Source organism: Alexandromys fortis, unplaced genomic scaffold, assembly GCF_014885135.2.
Source record: "Alexandromys fortis isolate MF-2015 unplaced genomic scaffold, M_Fortis_MF-2015_v1.1 scaffold_198, whole genome shotgun sequence".
NCBI lineage: Eukaryota > Metazoa > Chordata > Mammalia > Rodentia > Cricetidae > Alexandromys > Alexandromys fortis.
The window spans coordinates 158,967-178,776 of NW_026068111.1; the positions used below are offsets into that span (position 1 = coordinate 158,967).

Consider the following 19,810-nt stretch of genomic DNA (forward strand, 5'->3'; position numbering starts at 1 on the left):
CTTTTAAATATTGTCTCTTATTGCCTTAATCTAGAGAAGGGATATACTGTAAGGTGTTTCAGATGTTGGTGAATTTTGGGTGTCCTTGAAAGGGTGGAAGTACCTGTGAGGGTTGATGTTACTTAACAGATAGCTCGTAACTTTTTGTTTAGTACTTTCTCAAAGACGGGTGGTGCCCAGAATGTTCTATTGTGGGCTGGGCAGTGGCTCCTGAACCATATAGTGACAGCCCTACTGAGCTTACCTCAGTTTAACACGAAGGCTGGGGTTCCTAGTGAAGGCCAGAGCTGGCTCCTAAAGGAAGAACAGAATCTTTATTTGAAACAGTGTTTCTCTGTTGCCCAAGCTTGAACTCCTCAGCTCAAGCTGTTGTCTAGCCTCAGCACTAAGTGCTGGGTCAGCAGGCACGGCCCTGATGTGTTCTCATTTCTGTGATGTTGTTGCAGAGCTAAGTTAGGGCGAGGGTTCAGCCACACCAATATATTGATATTTAGATGGAAACCCGAGCCACAGTCTGCTGAGAAAACATTAAAACTGCTTCGTGACATTTTCCCTCTCCAACTGCAGGATTCAAAAATAATGGAGTTGCTGCAGGTAGTGCCAAGTTGTGTTGCGTCCTTAAACAATGTTGCCGAGACAGACCACAAGGAATGTGTGACTGTTAAGATCAGAAAAAAATGTAAGTGCTTCTAAATTCTTAGTTGGGGTCTATTTGGGAATTCCTGAGTAGCTGGTGCATTTTGAGCGTGTGTGTGTGTGTGTGTGTGTGTGTGTCAGGGTCAACCCTGGTGGCATTCCTCGGGAGCCACCCAGCTTGTGTTTCAGAGGGCTTCCCGCTGGGCTGGAGCCTGGGGAGCAGGCAAGGCTGGCTGGCCAGCAACGCAGGACTCTATCTGTCTCTGCTTCCCCAATGCTAAGAGTACAAGCATATACCACCACACCTGGCCTGCATGTGTATCTGTGCACTGTGTGTGTGCCTGGTGCCCTTGGAGACTAGAAGGGCATCAGATGCCCTGGAACTGGAGTTGCAGTCACTATGTGGTTGCTGGGAACCAAACCAGGGCTCTCTGGAAGAGCAACCAGTGCTCTGAACCACTGAGCCTCTGGTTCTGAGGTAGGAGCTCAGATCTGCATGCTTCCATGGCAGGCACTTTACCAATCAAGATATCTCCCCAGCCCTTCGGTGTGTATATAGTACATGTACAGTATATATGGTATATAGTACAGTATATCTATATATACATACATACGTATGTGTTTTGGCATTTCTGTGGTGTTGGGCATGAACCTGTGGCTTCATACATGCCAGGCAGGTGCTCTACTACTGAGTCATGCTCCTATCCCTGTTTTCATTTAATTATAAATGAAAAGTGTAATTTTGTCATGATGTGGAGGGACATGGGGACCATAAAAACCATGCTAGATCATGAGTCATTGGGTGAAGAGCTGTTTTTGAATTAAAGAATTTTATGGTTGGGATCATACCACATGAGGAACTGTATTAAAGGTCACAGCATTAGGAAGGTTGGGAACCACTGCCCTAAAGATTTTCTCTTTTTCCACTGTGATGAGGATGTAAACTATGACTTTGCACTTGCTAGGCAATTGCCAACTTCTCCTGCCCTCTTTTAAGATTGTTTTTAGTTTTATATATATATATATATGTATATATATATATATATATATGTGTGTGTGTGTGTGTGTGTGTGTGTGTGTGCATATCTTTATGTGGGTATGTGCACATGAGTGCAGGTGCTCTGGAGTCCAGAAGAGGGCGACAGAGCCCTTGAAACCAGAGTTACAGGTGGCTGTGAGTCACCTGTCAACCAAAGTTGTGTCTTTGCTCTTAACTATCTGAACTGCTGAGCTGTCTCCCCAGCCCTTTTTGGTTCACATTTGCAGGGCGCCAAGGGGTGGTGGTGGTGACTGGAACAGCACCTGGCCAACAGTGTCCAATTGAGTACTTTCTCTTTTTTTATTTTTATTCTTTGCAGGAGTTTAATTTCGTTTTATTTTTATGTACACTGGTGTTTTGCCTGCAAGTATAGATGAGGGCGTTGGATCCCCTGAAACAGGAGTTACAAACAGTTGTTAGCTGCCATGTGGGTGCTGGGAATTGAACCCAGGTCCTCTGGAAGAGCAGTCAGTGCTCTTAACTGCTGAGCCATTTTTCCAGCCTGAATACTTTCTCTTTAAAAGGTTATTTAAAAGGGATTCTGTTTTATGAGCTTTTCAAAACTGAGTTTGAATGTAGTTGCAACCACGGAGATAAACCCACTCGCATTCCTAGATAATCCCAGGGTGACCTTGGCCATAACCGGCCACAGCTGAGAAGCATCAGTATGTAGACTTGGCTTGTCTAACCAGGGTTTGCATAAGGAACAACTAGGCACAGGTTTTTAAAGCAGATTCCACACTTAGTTTTCTAAGGTTTTTTTTTTTTTTTTTTTTTTTTTTTTTTTTTTTTTTTTTTTTTTTTTTTNTTTTTTTTTTTCTCGAGACAGGGTTTCTCTGTGGCTTTGGAGCCTGTCCTGGAAGTAGCTCTTTAGACCAGGCTGGCCTCACAGAGATCCGCCTGCCTCTGCCTCCCGAGTGCTGGGATTAAAGGCGTGCGCCACCATCGCCCGGCTCTAAATTTTGTTAAGCTAGGAAACAGAGAATTTATTTGTGCTGCAGTTTTTTTTGTTTGTTTTTTTGAGACATGGTTTCTGTGTATCCCAGAACTTGCTTTGTAGACCAGGCTGGCCTCAGACTCACAGAGATCCACCTGCTTGTGCCTCCCAAGTGCTGGGATTAAAGGTGTGCGCCACCACACCCAGCCCATTTCCTTTTACTTACAAAATTTTCATGTTTTACTGTTTTTTTTTTCCCCCACAGGGAATCCCAAAATGTACAACCTGCCAGAAGAGCCTTTTAGGAGACAGTTTTGCCTCGTTAACCCTGGGGCGAGGCTCCAGTGAGTATCTAGTTCCAGTGGATGTTCGTGGTTCTGAGCTGAGGTTTGCTTCCAGGGGATGCTGAAGTGTGCAGCTTTAACTGTGATGCAATGCTGCCATCTTGTGGCCGGCAGAAGGCTTCCAGCCATTACCCAGAGGCTTAGCTTGGTTTTGGATTACTACTTGGTTTATTTTGCATTTCAGGGCAAGAACTTCAAGGGAAACCCTGGGAAGGGATAGAAGTGTGCCGGATCTTTCTGGAGGTTCTCTGCAGGAGGTGAGTGATTACCCAGCAAGGGCTTATCGCCCGACTTTTTCAAGAATAACCCACGGTGGACATGTCTCCTCAACACTCCTCATCTCACTGCCCCCTTCACTGAAAGAATTAGCAGCAGCTGAAACTTCAGCTCTACCGTGAAGCAAGAGTGTGGACTTAGGAATACATTTTAAATTACAGCTTTGGACAAGCATGGTGGTGCATGCCTTTGCTCCCAACACTTGGGAGACAGACGTGGGTGGATCTCTGAGTTCAAGACCAGCCAGGGCTACATAGTGAGACCTGGTCTCCAAAAATTATAAAATTACAGTCCTGAGCCAAGAGAGTCGAGGAGACGTGCAGAGCCGTGGTGTACATGGGAAGCTGCAACTCAGTGTGAACAGAGAGAATAGCCCAGATTTTACTGCCTTTTAATATTTGGAATATGGACAGTGTGTGCATAATGTAATGTTATAACCCCCATGGTTCTTTATGTAGCCCACTTCCTACTGAATCGGTTGCTTAGAAAAACTCCGATGTAGTCTATTCTGCCTTTCCCGGCTGCTGCAGAAAGAATGGCATGCTTGCCACAGGTTTGCTGGGACAGATACACAAAACTTACAGATGATCACTTTAGAGAATCTACTTAACAATTAGTGTGGCAAATTTAGCACTCCCCCCCCTTTACTGAGACAGAATTTCATAGTAATATAACCTGTCCTCAAACTCACGGTTATCTTCCTGCCTCGGTCTCCCAAGCGCCAGGGTTACTGGTGTGAGCTGCCATGTGCAGCTTACATGACAAAGTGTGATTTCATATTTAATGTTCCATAGCTTTGCTGGGTATCCTGCCCAAGAGCAGGGATAGAACGTCTTGCTGAGGGTCAGTCAAGTGTGCTCTTCCCTTGCTGAGTGACAGTCAGATACCCGTACTGTGCGGTTGCCTTGCTGGAAAAGCAGGAGCAGCAACAGCACACACTGATCAGAGATTAGAAACACAAAGTGGTGCTGGAGAGATGGCTCAGGGGTTAAGAGAGTTCAATTCCCAACAACCACGTGGTGGCTCACAACCACCTATAAAATCTGGTGCCCTCTTCTGGCTTGCAGGGATTTATGCAGGCAGAATACTATATACATACTAAACAAAAATCCTTAAAAAGTGGGGGAAAAGGAGAAAAACACACAAAGCACTTTGTGCGTGTCTCATGGAGCATGACGGTCACCTATCACAGGAACAAACTGCTGCTGTGTCTGTGGGGGGTTATCAGCGTGTAATCAGATAGAGCTAATGCTACTTAGTGGTTTAAAACACACAGTACGGCCATAACTTCACTTTTCTCTTTTCTTCAGCCAGAGAAGCAAAGAGTCACGGAAATTCAGAACGACTCATCAGACCAGAACAGATGCCGGGCTTCTGAGGAAGGAAACAAGGGGATCCCAGAGAGGCCTGTACCAAGGCATGCTCCTGGACACAGGCGGATGGTCCGCCGGCATACGGTCAATGACGCAGCCATACCCCAGCTCCCAGAGACGACTGGCCACCTGAGCACCCAAGAGGGTGGTGTTTCTCAATCTTAGCAGTAAGGGGCTGGTAAATCTGCTACCAAGACGTGAGTTTGCAGTAAGATGGTGAGCATGGATGCAGCTTAGAACTAAGCGTTCTTTAAATAACCAGCTTGAGAGACCGTCCCTTGGATTTACCACCCTCTCTCTTCCAAGCTAACTAATATACTTGAAAAGGAGTAAGAGGGAGTGAATGAGCCCCTTCAGCTTAGGATTTGGATTTCCTGGTTATGAGCAAAGGCTTCACACCATCAGATTCTGATCTTTGGCTGGAAGGTGCTGGGTGTCTGTGGTGTGGATAAGCGGGCAAACCCTATGCTAGAAAGATCCTCATGGCCGGGAGACGTCAAGAGAAGCAATGCCAGTCCTGTGGAACTGGATGCCAGGCGGAGAAGCATCCTGTTGGGATGAAGAAATGGAACCTGGAAACACTTTATCTGGGAAGTGCCTGAATGCCATTTTGATGTCCATCCCACTGAAAAGGACCTGCCATTTTGCCTTGTTCTACACATGTATGGGGAAGGTTGGCCGTCACTTTCCCAACAACAGACCCTTGGGTCACTGCACATGTGCCCCTACAGCAGTTCCTGCTCACACTCCTTTCCGTTAAGAGCCTCCCCGACAGCACACCTGACGATGGGCACCGGAGAGCAGCTTTGGCACATCTTCAATCTTTTGATTCAAATTCAGAATTTACAGCACAAGCCAGGTCAGAGTTTAAGTTAGAATTCATTGCCATTAATTCCTTTTTATAACTTTCTATAGATTCTATTATTTTTTTATGTTCCTGATCCTAAAGTTGCAAACATGGGTTCATCCTGAGTCCGTTTTCAGAGGACTTTGTAAAGAGGAAATGACTTTGTGCACACTCTTGGAGATCTGTGCGGATGTATAGAAGGGAGGGGCTGATTATTTTTCTACAAAGTAATTTATGATTTCTAATTTTCTAATGTGCCTTGGATATGTGCCAAATGATGGAAACGAAAACAGTAAACTCTATGATTCTTGAGCATGTGATGTAAGCTTTTTTATTCTGTTGTGTAGTTCCTCAGCCACCCTTCTGTAAACCTCTTGTGAAAATTCCCCCCCGAGGGAGATGGAATTTGCCTATTCCTTTTTCCTGAGGTCCCAATGACAAACCAAGATATGATTGATTACACTGGAGTTCACTCTGGGGAATGGAGTTTATTGAGCTTGAGCTTCCTTACAGAGCAATGGGTGAGAAGCCTTAAAAGTAGTCACACTGGAAGGTCATGGATGAGGAATCATGCCTGTGTAGATGGAGCCCCCTGCCCTAGTCTTTCCTTGCCTTTCTATATATGCATGCCAGCCCCTCCCAGAGGCCATGTGCAATCGCAGGCTGGAGGAGGAGGTTACATGACTGTCACACTCACTCCTACCGTAAAGGAACAGGAACATTCAACACACCCACCCAGCCGCAACGATGAACATGGTGTAGTCTGGCTGAGGGGACAGTCCTGCACAACACCATGCTGTGTGAAAGCAGTCCTCACTGGACAGATGCAGTGTCTCCTGTGAGTCACTAGCACACTCACCTCCGTCACACAGCGCAAACCATCGCCCATGCACCCGCTCAGGATCGATGCAGTGAAGATGGCTCAATGTTTGCCCACAGACACTCCTGGTTTACTTAAGTTACCCAGGCTAGCCTTGCTTTCCCAAGGAGCTGGGACTACATACAGGTCTGCACCAGCACAGGAAACAGGAAAAGAACGAATCTAGCCTCCTGGCACAGAATGAGCATGGGTGCTCTCTGTTGGTTTGTTGATTCTTCTCTTTCCCACTTAATGAGAATGGGTTTTGGCCTACTTTTCTGTGTGACTCATGACCACACAGGAAAGAAAAGGGCATCAGACCCCCTGAGACCAGAGTTCTGGGTGGTTGTGAGGTGCCCTATGGGTGCTGGGTATCCCGTCCAGACCCTCTGAAAAATGGCCAGTGCTAACAACTGAGCCATCTCTCCAGCCCTTCCTTTTTCATTTTTAACAAACCCACGTTATTGATGTGTGCTGCTCTAGCTCTGTGACCTCATGGTTCATCAGGGCAGATTCTAAAGAGGCAGACACAGGCAGCTGAGCGGAGTTTCAGCTTAAAGGGCGCAGGCTCACTTGCCAACCACTGCACTGAGTACTGGAGCAATTATTCTTCCATGTGTTTCTGCAGTTGCTTTCCCCACTTAAAATGAAATGTTGACATGGCCATTAAAATTGGCAATACTCAAACCTGTGTTGTTTGTAATTCCAAGTACTGCCAGTGCCCTGCCTGCAGGCTGACTGCACACAGCATGTTAGCTGTCTCAGAACCCCATCCTTGCACAGTCAACTTTCCATTCCCATCACACCTCATGCACCGGGACTGGTGACTGTAAGGAAACATGTAACAAAACTTGCAGAGACATGTCGGGTATCTTTCTATCATTTCATATCAATGAGCCATAAAGCAAATTTGAAGTAGAACTGGTAATCTGAAGATGTGCACTGTTTACATAGTACCGTGTTCAGTTTCCAGCATCACAAAGACCAGGTGTGGTACACTTATGTAATCAGAGAGCACCAGAGATGTGAAGGCAGGAAATCATCAGTCTGAGATTATCCTTGGCTAAATGGAGAGTGGAGACCAGCTTTGACATAACAGCAACAACAAACCCGAACATATTCAACAAAACCCTCTGGACGAAAACCACCCACAGGGGGCTGGAGAGATAGCTCAGAGGTTAAGAGCACTGGCTGCTCTTCTAGAGGTCCTGAGTTCAATTCCCAGCAACCATATGGTGGCTCACAACCATCTGTAATTTGATCTGGTTCCCTCTTCTGGCATGCAGACAGAACACTGTATAAATAATAAATAAATAAATTTTAAAAAAACCACCCACAGACCCCGTCAGCAGATCGACCGCGATGGTGCAGTCAAACTGACAATTCACTTATCTGTATTTTTTTGATTTATTTTTATCATGTATGTGTTTGTGTGCTTATAAGGGGGTTCACGTGTAGGTTTCTGAGGCTAGAGGATGTCTGATCCCCTGGAGCTGGAAGTACAGGCTGTTGTGAGCTGCCCAACATGGGTGCTGGAAAAAGAACTGTGTCCCGAGCTGGCCGGCACGGAGCCATCACCCTAGCCTACTCCTCTACTGTCCTCAGTGACAGTAAACATGTCACTGTCCAACAGTTACCCCAGGACGTCTTAGTTATTTGCAGAAGTGCCACTCTAGTTGTTTTAGATCAGAATGGTATTTGTTGGATAAGTAAACTCAACACCTGGAAAGTAAAATAAATCAAAAGCTGGGAATTTGAAATGCTACCTACAGGAAAAGGAATCATCCCTGCTTCTACAAGTTCTGCTTAAAGAATGCTGGATATACTCAGATCTTTTTTTTTTTTTTTTTTTTTCCTGGTTTGTCAAGACAGGGTTTCTCTGTAGCTTTGGAGCATATCCTGGAACTAGCTCTTGTAGACCAGGCTGGTCTCGAACTCACAGAGATCCGCTTGCCTCTGCCTCCCAAGTGCTGGGATTAAAGGCATGTGCCACCATTGCTCAGGTTACTGTGCTCAGATCTTAAAGCAAATTCGGCTGCCCAGAGTTTCGCTCCCCTGGTGTCTCTGGCTGCTGAAGCATGCTGGCACAGCTCCTATTTCTCCACCCATGTTAACTTCCCAGCTGCAAAGGGTAAACTTGCACAGCCACCATTTAAAAGCTTTTGGAAGGAAGGGAAAATTATTCCAAATGCAGATCTTATTGAATTGCCTGTGATTCTGAAACACCCCAACTGCTTTAGTTTGAGTAACAAGTTTATTTTTCAAAAGGCATATATAGACAATAAACAAAGTAAACACTTAAAAGGTTGTAACTGCCCTAGATGCTGCTCTGTAAGTCTAAACATTTCCTCTTAGTAATCATCATCTTCATCGGAGTCCATTACTTTTCTTCTGTTGAACTAGGGGAAAATTAAATGAATGTCAGACACTTTCTAAAGCCTCCAATTTTCTGAGAAAAACATTTTTAATTACTCAAGTGAGGCTTCTTTGTGTGCGTCTTTGAAACAACTTAGTAAGTGAAGAGGAGTAATTAGAGGTAAGAATCTTAACATTACACTCTCCACGTAGCCAGACTGCTCCCAACCCCATCAGAGAAATAAGTGTCTAAAAGCTCAAAGGCACTGATTGCTCAGGCGCACACTGAAAACGACACAGCCGCGCCCTCTGCCATGCACGCGGGGAACTTACTTTAACTGTTGTTTTCTTTTCTGTCTGTTGGCTGACTTTCTCAAGTATTTCTATTAAACCTTGTTCTGACACCTATAACCAGAAAGAAAAAAGTGTTTCAAAGCATACAACATCTCTAAGCAGACCAATCATGGTAAAGTCTCTCCTTTCTCCAAGGTGTAGGAATAGATCAGGAGGGAAGTAGAAGGACAGCTCAGGAAAGTGAGTGGGTTTAAGGCCATCTTTGTCACTGCTAGCAAAGCAATGAAAGGTCACAGGTATGGATGGATAATGCCAACTCTGCCCAGACCACCCCAAAGACAACACACTTAGAAAAGACCGAAATCCTCAGAAAAGCTGGTTCTTTCCAGCTCCAGCCCAGTGCAGACAGGGCTTGTGTGGCCACTTGAAACTTGAAGACTAGACTTCACAAATAGTTCTTCACGGTGATACAGCAGACATACATAGAGACACACGTGAACCAAGGACTTCAACCTCCCCTCCCAAGTGCAAAAAACAGCCGAGCTTCTGCAAACACTGTTGGTGTTTTAGTTGATGTTGACAAACCCTACCTCCAGTGCAGGAACAATTTAAGGCTGGTGACTAATAGTCACTGAGTCACACTGATACAAATGATATTCCACACAATACCAGGAAAGGAGAGAGCTGAGCATTTTAGGACAGGCAATCATCACAAGATTTACAGTGGGGTGACTATTCTCTCCTTTACAACTTTTTTTTTTTTTTTTTTTGGTTTTTCGAGACACGGTTTCTCTGTAGCTTTGGAGTCTGTCCTGGAACTCGCTCTTGTAGACCAGGCTGGTCTCGAACTCACAGAGATCCGCCTGCCTCTGCCTCCCGAGTGCTGGGATTAAAGGGTAGACCAGGCTGGTCTCGAACTCACAGAGATCCGCCTGCCTCTGCCTCCCGAGTGCTGGGATTAAAGGCGTGCGCCACCACCGCCCAGCTCCTTTACAACTTTTTGAGTCAGCAAGAATTCTATATTCAAATACAGAATTTGGTACAGTTTTAAAAATTCAAGTGTATAAATATTTTGCTACAATGTATCTATCTATATGCACCATAAGCATTTATGGAAATCAGGGCACTGGATCTGCTGGAGCTGGAGTTACAGGCAGTGGTGAGCTGCCTGGTGCGGGTACTAAGAACCAAGCTCCAGTCTTCTGCGAGAGAACAAGCACTGTAACTGCTGAGCCATCTTCCGGCCCCACAGCCAGGCTTTCAGACTATAGGCAACGCCACACTCCTTCAGACAGTCGGGGCTTACCTTCCCGCTTAGCTGTCCATACCGAGCCATCTGTATAAGGTAGTTCTCTACTGCTTTAGTTTTCTCAGGCTTTACAAGTGCTAAATTACTTACTAAAAAACAAAAAACACAAAAGAAGCATGAAGATTAAATGCACTAACTATACCTTCAAACTACCCACTGACGCTTCCAAAGTATTTCACAAGCTTATGTCTGTCGACAGCAAAGGGCAGTTAGGGCAGACAGTACAGTCAGCCTCTCAGTCTCAAGACAGTCATTCAGTACGGTGGGAGAGCCAAGGCTACACTTGAGTTCTCAGGTTCTAATCTACTTCTGGTCATGAAATGACGGCATGATCCATCTACAGCGGCCTCCTCTAAACAGAGGCTGGACTCGTTTACTCTGACTGGTTCATTCTTTCCTTTCTATGTTTCTAGATTTTACTATAAAAACTGCAGACATAGCACTAAAACCCAGAATACAATCAACCCCTAGCCCCCACCACAACTCTGACTGTTCAAAAGTCAACCCTTAAAGCCTTCTGAAAATGTCCCCAAGAGACATCTTCCTAAGGCAGGGAATGTGCTTCAACAGTAGTAACTCTCTCCAGGGTTACAACTGTGAACTTCCGGACAACGTATCTCCAGTACTTTAAAAGACTGCCCTGTCAAGAGCAGTGACTCCATGTATGTATTCACCCATCCAATTACCTCAAGCCAATTTTATGGGGATAAAGGAAATTGAAGATGCTTACACCTGGCCCGGGCTGACTGATCCAGAACTTGGGCTAAGATACTGTTTCTCATTTCTGCTTCCCTATAACAAAACAAAGGTCACACAAGATTAGAACTGAGCTGTCAGCATGCTGAGTACAAAGTCATTTATTCAATGCCTCTTTAAAAGATTCTTTAATTTATTTACTAGGGGTAGCACAGGCCTCAGAGTACATATGGAGGCTGGAGTTCTCACCTCTCACCATGTGGGTCCTGAGGACTTAGCTCAGATCATCAGGCTTGGTGGCAAGTGCCCCTCCCTATTGAGCCATCCAGCAGGCCACTATGAGACACCTGTGGTTCAGACTGCACGATGCTAGGTGTTTTTGCCTTCTAAGAGGCAGCTCTGTGGTGTAAACCTATCAGAATGGCAGCCCACTATTTCACGCAGTATATCAGTGCAACAAAGATTAAGTACCTAGTGCAACACGTGCTGCGCATCTGTAGTGCGGTCTTGGAAGTTAAGAGAGAACAGGTGTGCTTTCTTTAGGGAGGATACAGAAACCTGGGAGACTGAAAAACTGTGGCCGAGGTAGAACCGGATCCTGTGACTTCTAACTCTGCAATTATTCTTACTTCCTCTTGAATACGCAAGTAGGAACCATGGCGTACTACTTTCAAACTTCTAAAGAGATAAAGCTTGGCTACAGAGCTCAAGCTGGCTTGGAATTCACTGTGTGGCCATGGCTGGTCTTCAACTCCTCAACTTCTTCAGTTTCCCAAGTGCTAGGATCACAGGTCTGTGTTACCTCACCCTGCGTTAAGACTCGAAGTAGGAGTGTATTTGGTTGTTTTTTACTCTTTGCTCTTTTTGACTCTTTGTGAAGGCCTGTCACCCAGCTCCCAATTACAGTTTTATTCTTACTTATGAATGCACAGCCTTAGCTTGGCTTCTTTCTAGCCAACTTTTCTTAAATTATCCTGTCCATCTTTTGCCTCTAAGCTTTTGTATTTCTCTATTCTGTGTACCTTTCTTTCCTTCTTACTGCATGGCTTAGCTGTGTAGCTGGGTGGCCGGCCCCTAATGGCCTCCTCCCTTTTCTCATTGCTTCATCCTCTCCTCTCAGATTTCTCCCATGTATCCTCGCTCCCTGCCAGCTCCACCTAGCCTTTCTCCTGCCTGGGAACTGGCTGTTCAGTCCTTTATTAGAGCAATGAGGTGTTTTAGACAGGCAAAGAAACAGCTTCACAGAGTTAAACAAATGCAACAAAAAAAAAACATTAAAGCAAATGTTCCGCAGCATAAACAAATGTAACACTTCTGAAAATAATATTCTATAACATAGGTGACTTAAAATATTTCTCCAAGGCAACCATCCAAGTAACCTACTAGACAGACAGTAGCGACGTGGTCTGGCAGAACAGCTGGGGCTAGTTGTGCCCACTAGCAAGGGCTTTGGAAACTGGACTTACACTTTATTTCCTCAGGTCATTTTCTCAGAGTTTCTGAATCTAACTAAGATGCTGTGGATTACAAGACACGTCAGTCTGTTTTCGCCATACTGGTACTCGAACCTAGAGCTCTGCAGATGCTGGAAAATACGCTACCACTGCGCTACATCCCCAGCCCCTCTTCATTTTCGTTTTCCAGTTTGAGGCAGGGTCTTGCTAAGTTACCCAAGCAGACTGAACGTGAGATCCTGTCTCAGCCTCCAAAGCAGTTGAGACTAGATGCATGCATGGGCTTTATGTATGTACTCAAGGGAGTGAAAAAGAGACCCTAATGAGAGATCCTGAGTCGAGAAGGAAAATGAAACCAGCTCCTCGGGAACATGGGCTTAGAGGTTTAACCTTGCAGGCTGCTATCTGAATTTACACTACCAGGGAAGAGGGAGTGGGGAACAAGGAACCACTTGACTGAGCGCTATGATTTGAAGTACACCCCAGGAAGGGAAGAGGCAAAAGTAGGGTGTGTCCACCCATCAAATGTATGTTTGTACTTGTGTGAAAGTGCTCTGCCACGCGCAGGGGTAAAACGGCAGGGACGTTAATGTTGACTGAACACTTATTGTGAGGGTTACTGGGTTGAGACATCCCTATGAAGTAATTCTATTATTATCCTTAGAGAGGCATCAGGCAAAATTTCAAAACAAGGCATTAAGGGAATGCCAAGAGTATTTACCGAATCAAACTAAAAAGGGAACTACCCTGATGTGAACAGACTTAGTAAATCACTCCTTAGGAAACCTGTTAAGAGTCAAACCAAGGGCTGGAGAGATGGCTCAGTGGTTAAGAGCATTGCCTGCTCTTCCAAAGGTCCTGAGTTCAATTCCCGGCAACTACATGGTGGCTCACAACCATCTGTAAAGAGGTCTGGTGCCCTCTTCCGGCCTGCAGGCATACACACAGACAGAATATTGTATACATAATAAATAAATAAAATAAATATTAAAAAAAAAGAGTCAAACCAATTACAACGACTAAGTGAAAAAGACAACCTTCCAGAAAGTTCCAACTCTGGCTCATACCTTTGTTTTGCTTCCTGTTGGGCTGCATCACCAGGATCCTGAAATTAAAAAAAAAAAAAAGATAATTTTACCTTTTCATCGAGTAGAGTTTCAAATGAGGAAAGAAAAATAGAAGGTACTGCGGGGGTGGGAGAAAGGGTGATGTGACACACATCCAAAACTCCAGTTAGCGCAGGAGGACCTCAAGTGACAGGCCAGCCTGGGCTACAGGCAGAGACCCTATCTCTAAAGAAAACAAAAGATCAAATAAATGAAAACAAAAATAAGGGGTTTATTAGATTTTCTTTCTGCTATGATCGACTCCTGGGGTGGAAACTAGGCCTCACAAAAATCAGTGAGTCGATTTCCATTTGCAATGTTTTGTTTTATTAAATACGGAAGGGCTGAGGGTGGACCCCGGGAGAACGGAAGGAGGGTGTCGGACAGACCAGGATGGCAGTGTGGCCCAGTCTAACCCCCCCCCAGCCCCACATTTACAAAGTGAGGACGAGTTTCTAAAGTCACAATCTGATAAAATGTTTGGGAACACACACATTCCCTGGAGAGGCCCTGAACCACGGAGCCCTACTTCTGCCAGTAAGAAGACTGTCTGAAGACACCCTGGCTTGGCCCGAGGGATGCTGGTTCAAAGGGTGCTGCCACCGAGACCACCCACCATCACTGGCGATGGCCCTGAGACGCGTTTCCAGCCCACTACTCCCTCCTAGACGGCGCCGCGGGGGCTGGGCACCGACTTCTGACTCCCGCCGGGGACAGGCCGCCGTCGGGCCGGTGTCCTCCGCGTTCAGGGGTCAGAGCCCCCCCCCCCCCACGGTACTGACTTCCGGTCAGCCAGACCGAATCCCAGACGACCAGAATTCCGACAGGGTTGGCATCAGGCTCGACGGAGGCCAAGGCCGAGATGTGGGGGCGACCCGAGGGCGCGCACACCCCGACCCGCACAAGGCCCACGCGGGACCCCGCGCGACTCGGAGCGGCTGAGGCGACCTCCGGGACATCCCCAATCCCGCACACACAAGGAGATATGGGGGGGGGGCGGGGAGCCGTGGTCCACGAACCGACGCTGGGAGCCCTTGCCCGGGGCGAGGGCGGCGCCCCAGCAGCCCGCCCGCTCACCCCGTGCTTGGCCTGCAGCTCCGCTAGCCTCTGCTTCCTCAGCGCCTCGAGCTCTTCGTCCGCCATGGCGCGGCCGTCCCACGTCGCGCAGCCGCAGCCGCCGTCGGGGGTCACGCAGCCGCACCGACAACCCCGAGGGTCCACCCGAAGGGGCGCTCCTCAGCGCGAGTCCCACGCCCGCTACTGCGCAGGCGCGAGGGGCGCTCAGGCATCAAAGATAGAGTCCCGAGCCGCGGCTGCTCCGCCCCTGCCAGGGCGCCTTGCAGAAGACCGATGCTTCGATGATAGGCGGCACAGAGCCGCTCTAAGAGGATGCTTCTTAACCCCTCCTCGAAATCGTCTAGTTATAAGTCATCGATTAGCAAGGATAATAATTAGTGCAATTTACTCATAGCTTCCATGAGGAAACGCGGGGGCTTGGAAAGGCGAAGTGGGAATTGGACATGGTCTAGATAGAAGTGGATTGTGGCGATGGTAGCACATTTTTTACAGACACTAAAACCTAGTTGATTGTTTCTAGCGGATTGAGACGCGTAACTGTGAGGAGAAAGCGGAAGAGAATACCTGGCCATTAAAAAAAAAAATCAGTGAAAGCAAAGTCAGATGGAGGCTGGGATGGGGATGCAAATGATCTCCAGAGATTGACGATGGGGCCGTGCTGCAAAAGTGCAAAACTCCTTGATGGATACCCTGACTGCCTTACCCCCGCCCCCAGGCCCTTCTCCGAGAAGATGCTGTGGGTGTGTGAACTCTGTCAGTACACACACACACACACACACACACACACACACACACACCTTGCTTTTGAAGTGGGGGGTCGCGGTATGGGGTGGAGCGGCTGAAAAAAAAAAGCGCAGTTCTCCAGTCCTGTGACTTACTTGAGGTGTACATATTTTAATTATGCCAAAATCTATACCTAACCATTTTCATTGTGTGTGTGTGGGGGGGGGGGGGTGCTTGAGAACCTAGCGTCGGATCCCAGCAGCTGGAGTTCCAGGCAGTTTTGAACTACTTGACAGAGTGTTGGGAATCGAACTCTGATCCTCTGGAATAGTAATACACACTTTTAACCACTGAAGCATCCCTCCAGCCCATCGAATACCTACGTCCACTGTTGAGCAATGATCACTCTACATATAACTTTTCATCGCCACAAACTGGCGCTCCAGTCACAATGCTGTATTATTCATTTCCCCTATTCCCATCCCAAAACAAGCAATACTCCTTCTGTCTCTGTGAAGTTGACTTCTCATGCAATATTTCTCAATGTGTGACTGGCATATTTGGTCAGTCATCGAACCTTCAAGTTTTTAATTCGTGTTGTACCATGTGACAGAACTTCATTCCTAACTAGACTTAGTCGTATTTGCCTATCAACTCTGCCAATCCAGGGGCGTCTGAGGCAGGGGAATCTAGAATTGGACACCAGCTTACCACTACAGAGTGAGACTTTGTCTCCAAACAGACAAGTTCTCCCCTCCTCTACTGCATTGCTTTTGTGGCTGAACACACCCACTGTGTAAAGCACATTCGGTGCCTGCATCCGTTTGGCCTCATTTTCACTTTGTGTCTGTGGTAGGTAAAGCTCTTATCAATATTGGTGTGCAATGCCAGGCTGCAATCCTGCCTTCGGTAGGTTTAAATATATAGTCATGGGTAGGGGAACTGCTGCATCTATGCTGTGTTTGTTACTGGTGCTCTGAATGAAAACGACCCCCATACGCTGGGGGGGGGGCACAATTAGGAGGTGTGACCTTGTTGGAGTAGGTGTGACCTTGTTGAGGAAGCCTGTCGCTGGGGCTCTGAGGTTTCAAGTGCTCAAACCAGGCCCAGTGTCATTTTCCCTGCGGCCTTCTGATCCATGTGTAGAGTTCTCAGCTACCTCTCCAGCACCGTGGCTGTCTGAACTACGCCATGCGTCCTGCCATAACAGTAGACTAAACTGTCAGCCAGCCCCATTTAAATGCCTTCCTTGATAAGAAAGTGCTACATTCATTTATGCTGTGGAACATTTGTTTCCTGATGCAAAGATGTGTCGCGTGCCTTTCTGCCGCATTTGTTTAACTCTGTGAAGCTGGGTCGCTTTGCCTAAAACACCCCCACCTGATTGCTCCAATAAAGAGCTGAAAGGCCAATAGCAAGGCAGGAGAGAGAAATAGGCTCAGCTGCCAGGCAGGGAGAATAAATAGAAGGGGATGAAGAGAAAAGGGAAGATGAAGGATGGAGAGAAGAAGAGGCCGGCCACCCAGTCACACAGCCAGACAGAGGGTAAGAAGGAAAGAAGAGACACAAAAATAGAGAAGGGTACAAGCCCTGTGGCAAAAGATAAACGGGATAATTTCAGTTAAGGAAAGATGACTAGACACAGTCAAGCCAAGACCAGGTGTTTATAGATAATAAGTCTCCGTGTGTATTTATTTGGGAACTGGGTGATGGGCCCCTCAAAGAGCCCCTCAAAGAGAGTTAAAAAAAAATTCAGACACCTCTGGCCTCCACATTCAGGCATGTCTAAACACACAAGTACACCCTAGTGTGGCAGATTTTCCCTAGGAAGACACAGTATTCATCAATTTAGCCCAGAAAGGGACCCATGAAAACAGACCAAATTAATGATTGCACCAAAGTCCAACTCTGTGGATCTTTGCATTTTTACTGGGCTCACAGACAGGAGGATGTGTGAGGATGAGAAGTCCACCCCAGGATGGGTGATGGGGACCCATGAAAGCTGCAACCCTGGAGCTCTCTGCACAACTTGGAGGCAGTGTCTAGGCCTGAGAACCCTCTCAGGGCCAAATCAGCTCATCTGGGGAGTCTCCCCTCCCACCAGGTGACGTTTGCCCAGACAAGACAGTTTGTTTACTTCTATTGTGTTTGGAATGAGAAATGTGCCCCATTGACTCATGTATTTGAATGCTTGATTTCCAATTAGCGGTGCTATTTGGAGATGGGAACTTTAGGAGGTGGAGCCTTGCTGCTGGAGGAAGTATGTCACTGGGGGCAGGCTTTTTTAAATTTATAGCCTCACCACCTTCTTGTTGGGTCTCTCTGTTCCATGTTCCTGGTTGAAGATGTGATCTGTACACTTCTTGCTTTAGCCACCTGCTGCCGTGCCATCTTTGACTCTCCCCGTAGGATCATAAGCCCCAATAGACTCTTCCTTCTATAACGTCTGTAGGTTGCTTTGGAGTATGGGGTCTTATGTCGGTGACAAAGAGTAATGGTCCACCTCCTGGGTCTCACCAGCCTTCCCCTCTAGAGGATCAATTCAGAGGATACTGACATACCGCACACATGGGCATGAACACACATACACACACATATGGGGGGGAAGGAGAGCAGAGGGGGGGGGGAAGGAAGGAAGGAAGGAAGGAAAGAAGGAAAACATGGAAAATGCACTTGGTAGGAACACAGGCAACACACATGGTATCCTGGCCTCCTTGTATTGACCATTGCTTTCATTCTTGCTGCTCAGGTGACAGCATCTGGACCGGACAGCAATCCTAGAACCCACAGGGGCAATGCGTACAGCATCCATTGGTTCCTCTGCCGTGCTTACCCCCATCTTCTTCTGCTTGATATCCTCCAGGCCCCAGACAGCAAAGTCCTGGCTGTCTCCTGTCAGCAGCAGAGGGAGCCCATACTCTACCAAAAGAGATCGAGTGCCTCGTTATACTACGAAGCAGAAGGGACCAGGATTGTTGCTTCATGTCACACAGTATGTCCTCACAGACAGGGCTCTAATCTCCCCCGTACATCCCTGCTGCTATATCCATGCTCCATTGTGGGCCCATACACACAGAGTCACACTTCAAAAGCCTCAGGCGGCTCGGTGGGGGAGTTGGGGCTTCAGTGCAGCTCCTGCTGCATGTTGTTTTGTGTGCTGCCACCTCCCACGCCCAGGGTTTGTACCTTCACTGACTGCCTCCTGGCCATCTCTCAGCTATGGGGCATCAGCTGATCAGCTAGGTCATGAAAAATGTGATAAAAGTCGCCAATGATGGCAAAAATGCAGGAGGCAGGCCGACTGGTCAGTCTCCTGCCGCAGCAGTTGTAGATGAATGCCCGATTGCCTGCTCAGGATTTCTCTCCCTGGCAGAGCGTCATGGTTGGCACCTCCCTGATCCTTTACTTTTGGTGCTCTTGCTCTCTAATCTGTCAAACAGAGCGATGAACTCCTCTCTCCCACATCAAATTTACTTACACAGACAGATGTGTAAGTAAATGATTAGCAAGAACAGAGGCTGAGATACTAACTGACAAATGTTTCTTCAACTACACTGGCATCCCTTGGGGACACGGCAAGTTTGGCTACAGGCTCTTACTGTCAAGCTAATCTCATGATTTCTACCCAATGCATATAAAAGTTATTCTTTCAGGACTGGATAGATAGGTCACCAGTGTAGAAGGAGCGGCGGGCTGCATCCCGCCACCCGGCTAGCTTTACACCTGAAATAACAACACACAAATTGTATTCTTTTAAACACTGCTTGTCCCATTAGCTCTAGCCTCTTACTGGCTAATTCTCACATCTTGATTCACCCATTTCTAATAATTTGTGTAGCACTACAAGGTGGTAGCTTACCGGGAAGGATTTTAACCTGCGTCCATCTTGGAAAGGAGAGCTATATTGTCTGCCTTTATTCTGTCTACTCCGCCTACCTAATTTTCTGTCCTATCAAAGGGCCAAGGCAGTTTCTTTATTAACCAATGAAAGTAGCACATAGACAGATGACCCTCCTCCATTACACCAGTTAAAAGCACTCATTGCTCTTGTAAAAGCTATGGGTTTGGTGCCCAGTATCACATGCCACCGTACAACTTATGACTGCAGTCCAGGGCATCCAGCATCCTCTTCTGGCTTCTCAGGGGCACTCACATGCACACAAACACACTCAAGCACACACATGCTACACATAAAAATAAAACAATAGTTTAAATTTATGTTTACCATGCTGGTTGGTTTTTTTGGTTGGGCTTGCTACAAGCCATAGTCACCTGGGAAAATGTCTTCATTAGATTGTTCTGTAGCCAAGTCTGTGGGGGCGTTTTCTTGATTAATGACCGACTTAGGAGAGCCCAGCTCACCATGGGTGGTGCTACCCCTAAGCAGGTGGTCCTGAGCTGTATAAGAAAACAGGTTGAGCAAGCCATGGTGAGCAAGTCAGTAAGCAGCTTTCCTTCATGGTCTCTGCCTCAGTTCCTGCCTCC

At 46.9% G+C, this 19,810-nt stretch overlaps 2 protein-coding genes across 4 annotated transcripts in view; one reads left to right on the top strand and one right to left on the bottom strand.

The window, feature by feature from the left end:
- Positions 1–5,764, top strand: part of Ankrd27 (ankyrin repeat domain 27) — a 53,748-nt gene extending 47,984 nt beyond the window's left edge. For both annotated transcript variants that reach the window (XM_050124498.1, XM_050124499.1), the window contains 4 exons: positions 568–679; positions 2,878–2,956; positions 3,141–3,213; positions 4,543–5,764. In XM_050124498.1, coding sequence (XP_049980455.1) covers positions 568–679; positions 2,878–2,956; positions 3,141–3,213; positions 4,543–4,770 — 492 coding nt within the window. In that variant the 3' untranslated portion in view covers positions 4,771–5,764. The remainder of the gene's footprint in view (positions 1–567; positions 680–2,877; positions 2,957–3,140; positions 3,214–4,542) is intronic.
- A 2,782-nt stretch (positions 5,765–8,546) lies between these two features.
- Pdcd5 (programmed cell death 5) lies at positions 8,547–14,805 on the bottom strand. 2 transcript variants are annotated; one of them, XM_050124506.1, is made up of 6 exons: positions 14,603–14,805; positions 13,487–13,524; positions 11,000–11,061; positions 10,267–10,358; positions 9,000–9,071; positions 8,547–8,710 (listed from the first exon to the last, which is right to left on the bottom strand). In XM_050124506.1, the coding sequence occupies exons 1-6, from the start codon at positions 14,666–14,668 to the stop codon at positions 8,663–8,665; spliced, it is 378 nt and encodes a 125-aa protein (XP_049980463.1). In that variant the 5' UTR covers positions 14,669–14,805; the 3' UTR covers positions 8,547–8,662. The 2 variants fall into 2 exon arrangements, with proteins under 2 accessions (XP_049980463.1, XP_049980462.1); XM_050124505.1 differs by lacking the exon at positions 8,547–8,710 and having other exon boundaries at positions 8,717–9,071.
- Between the last annotated feature and the right edge of the window lie 5,005 nt (positions 14,806–19,810).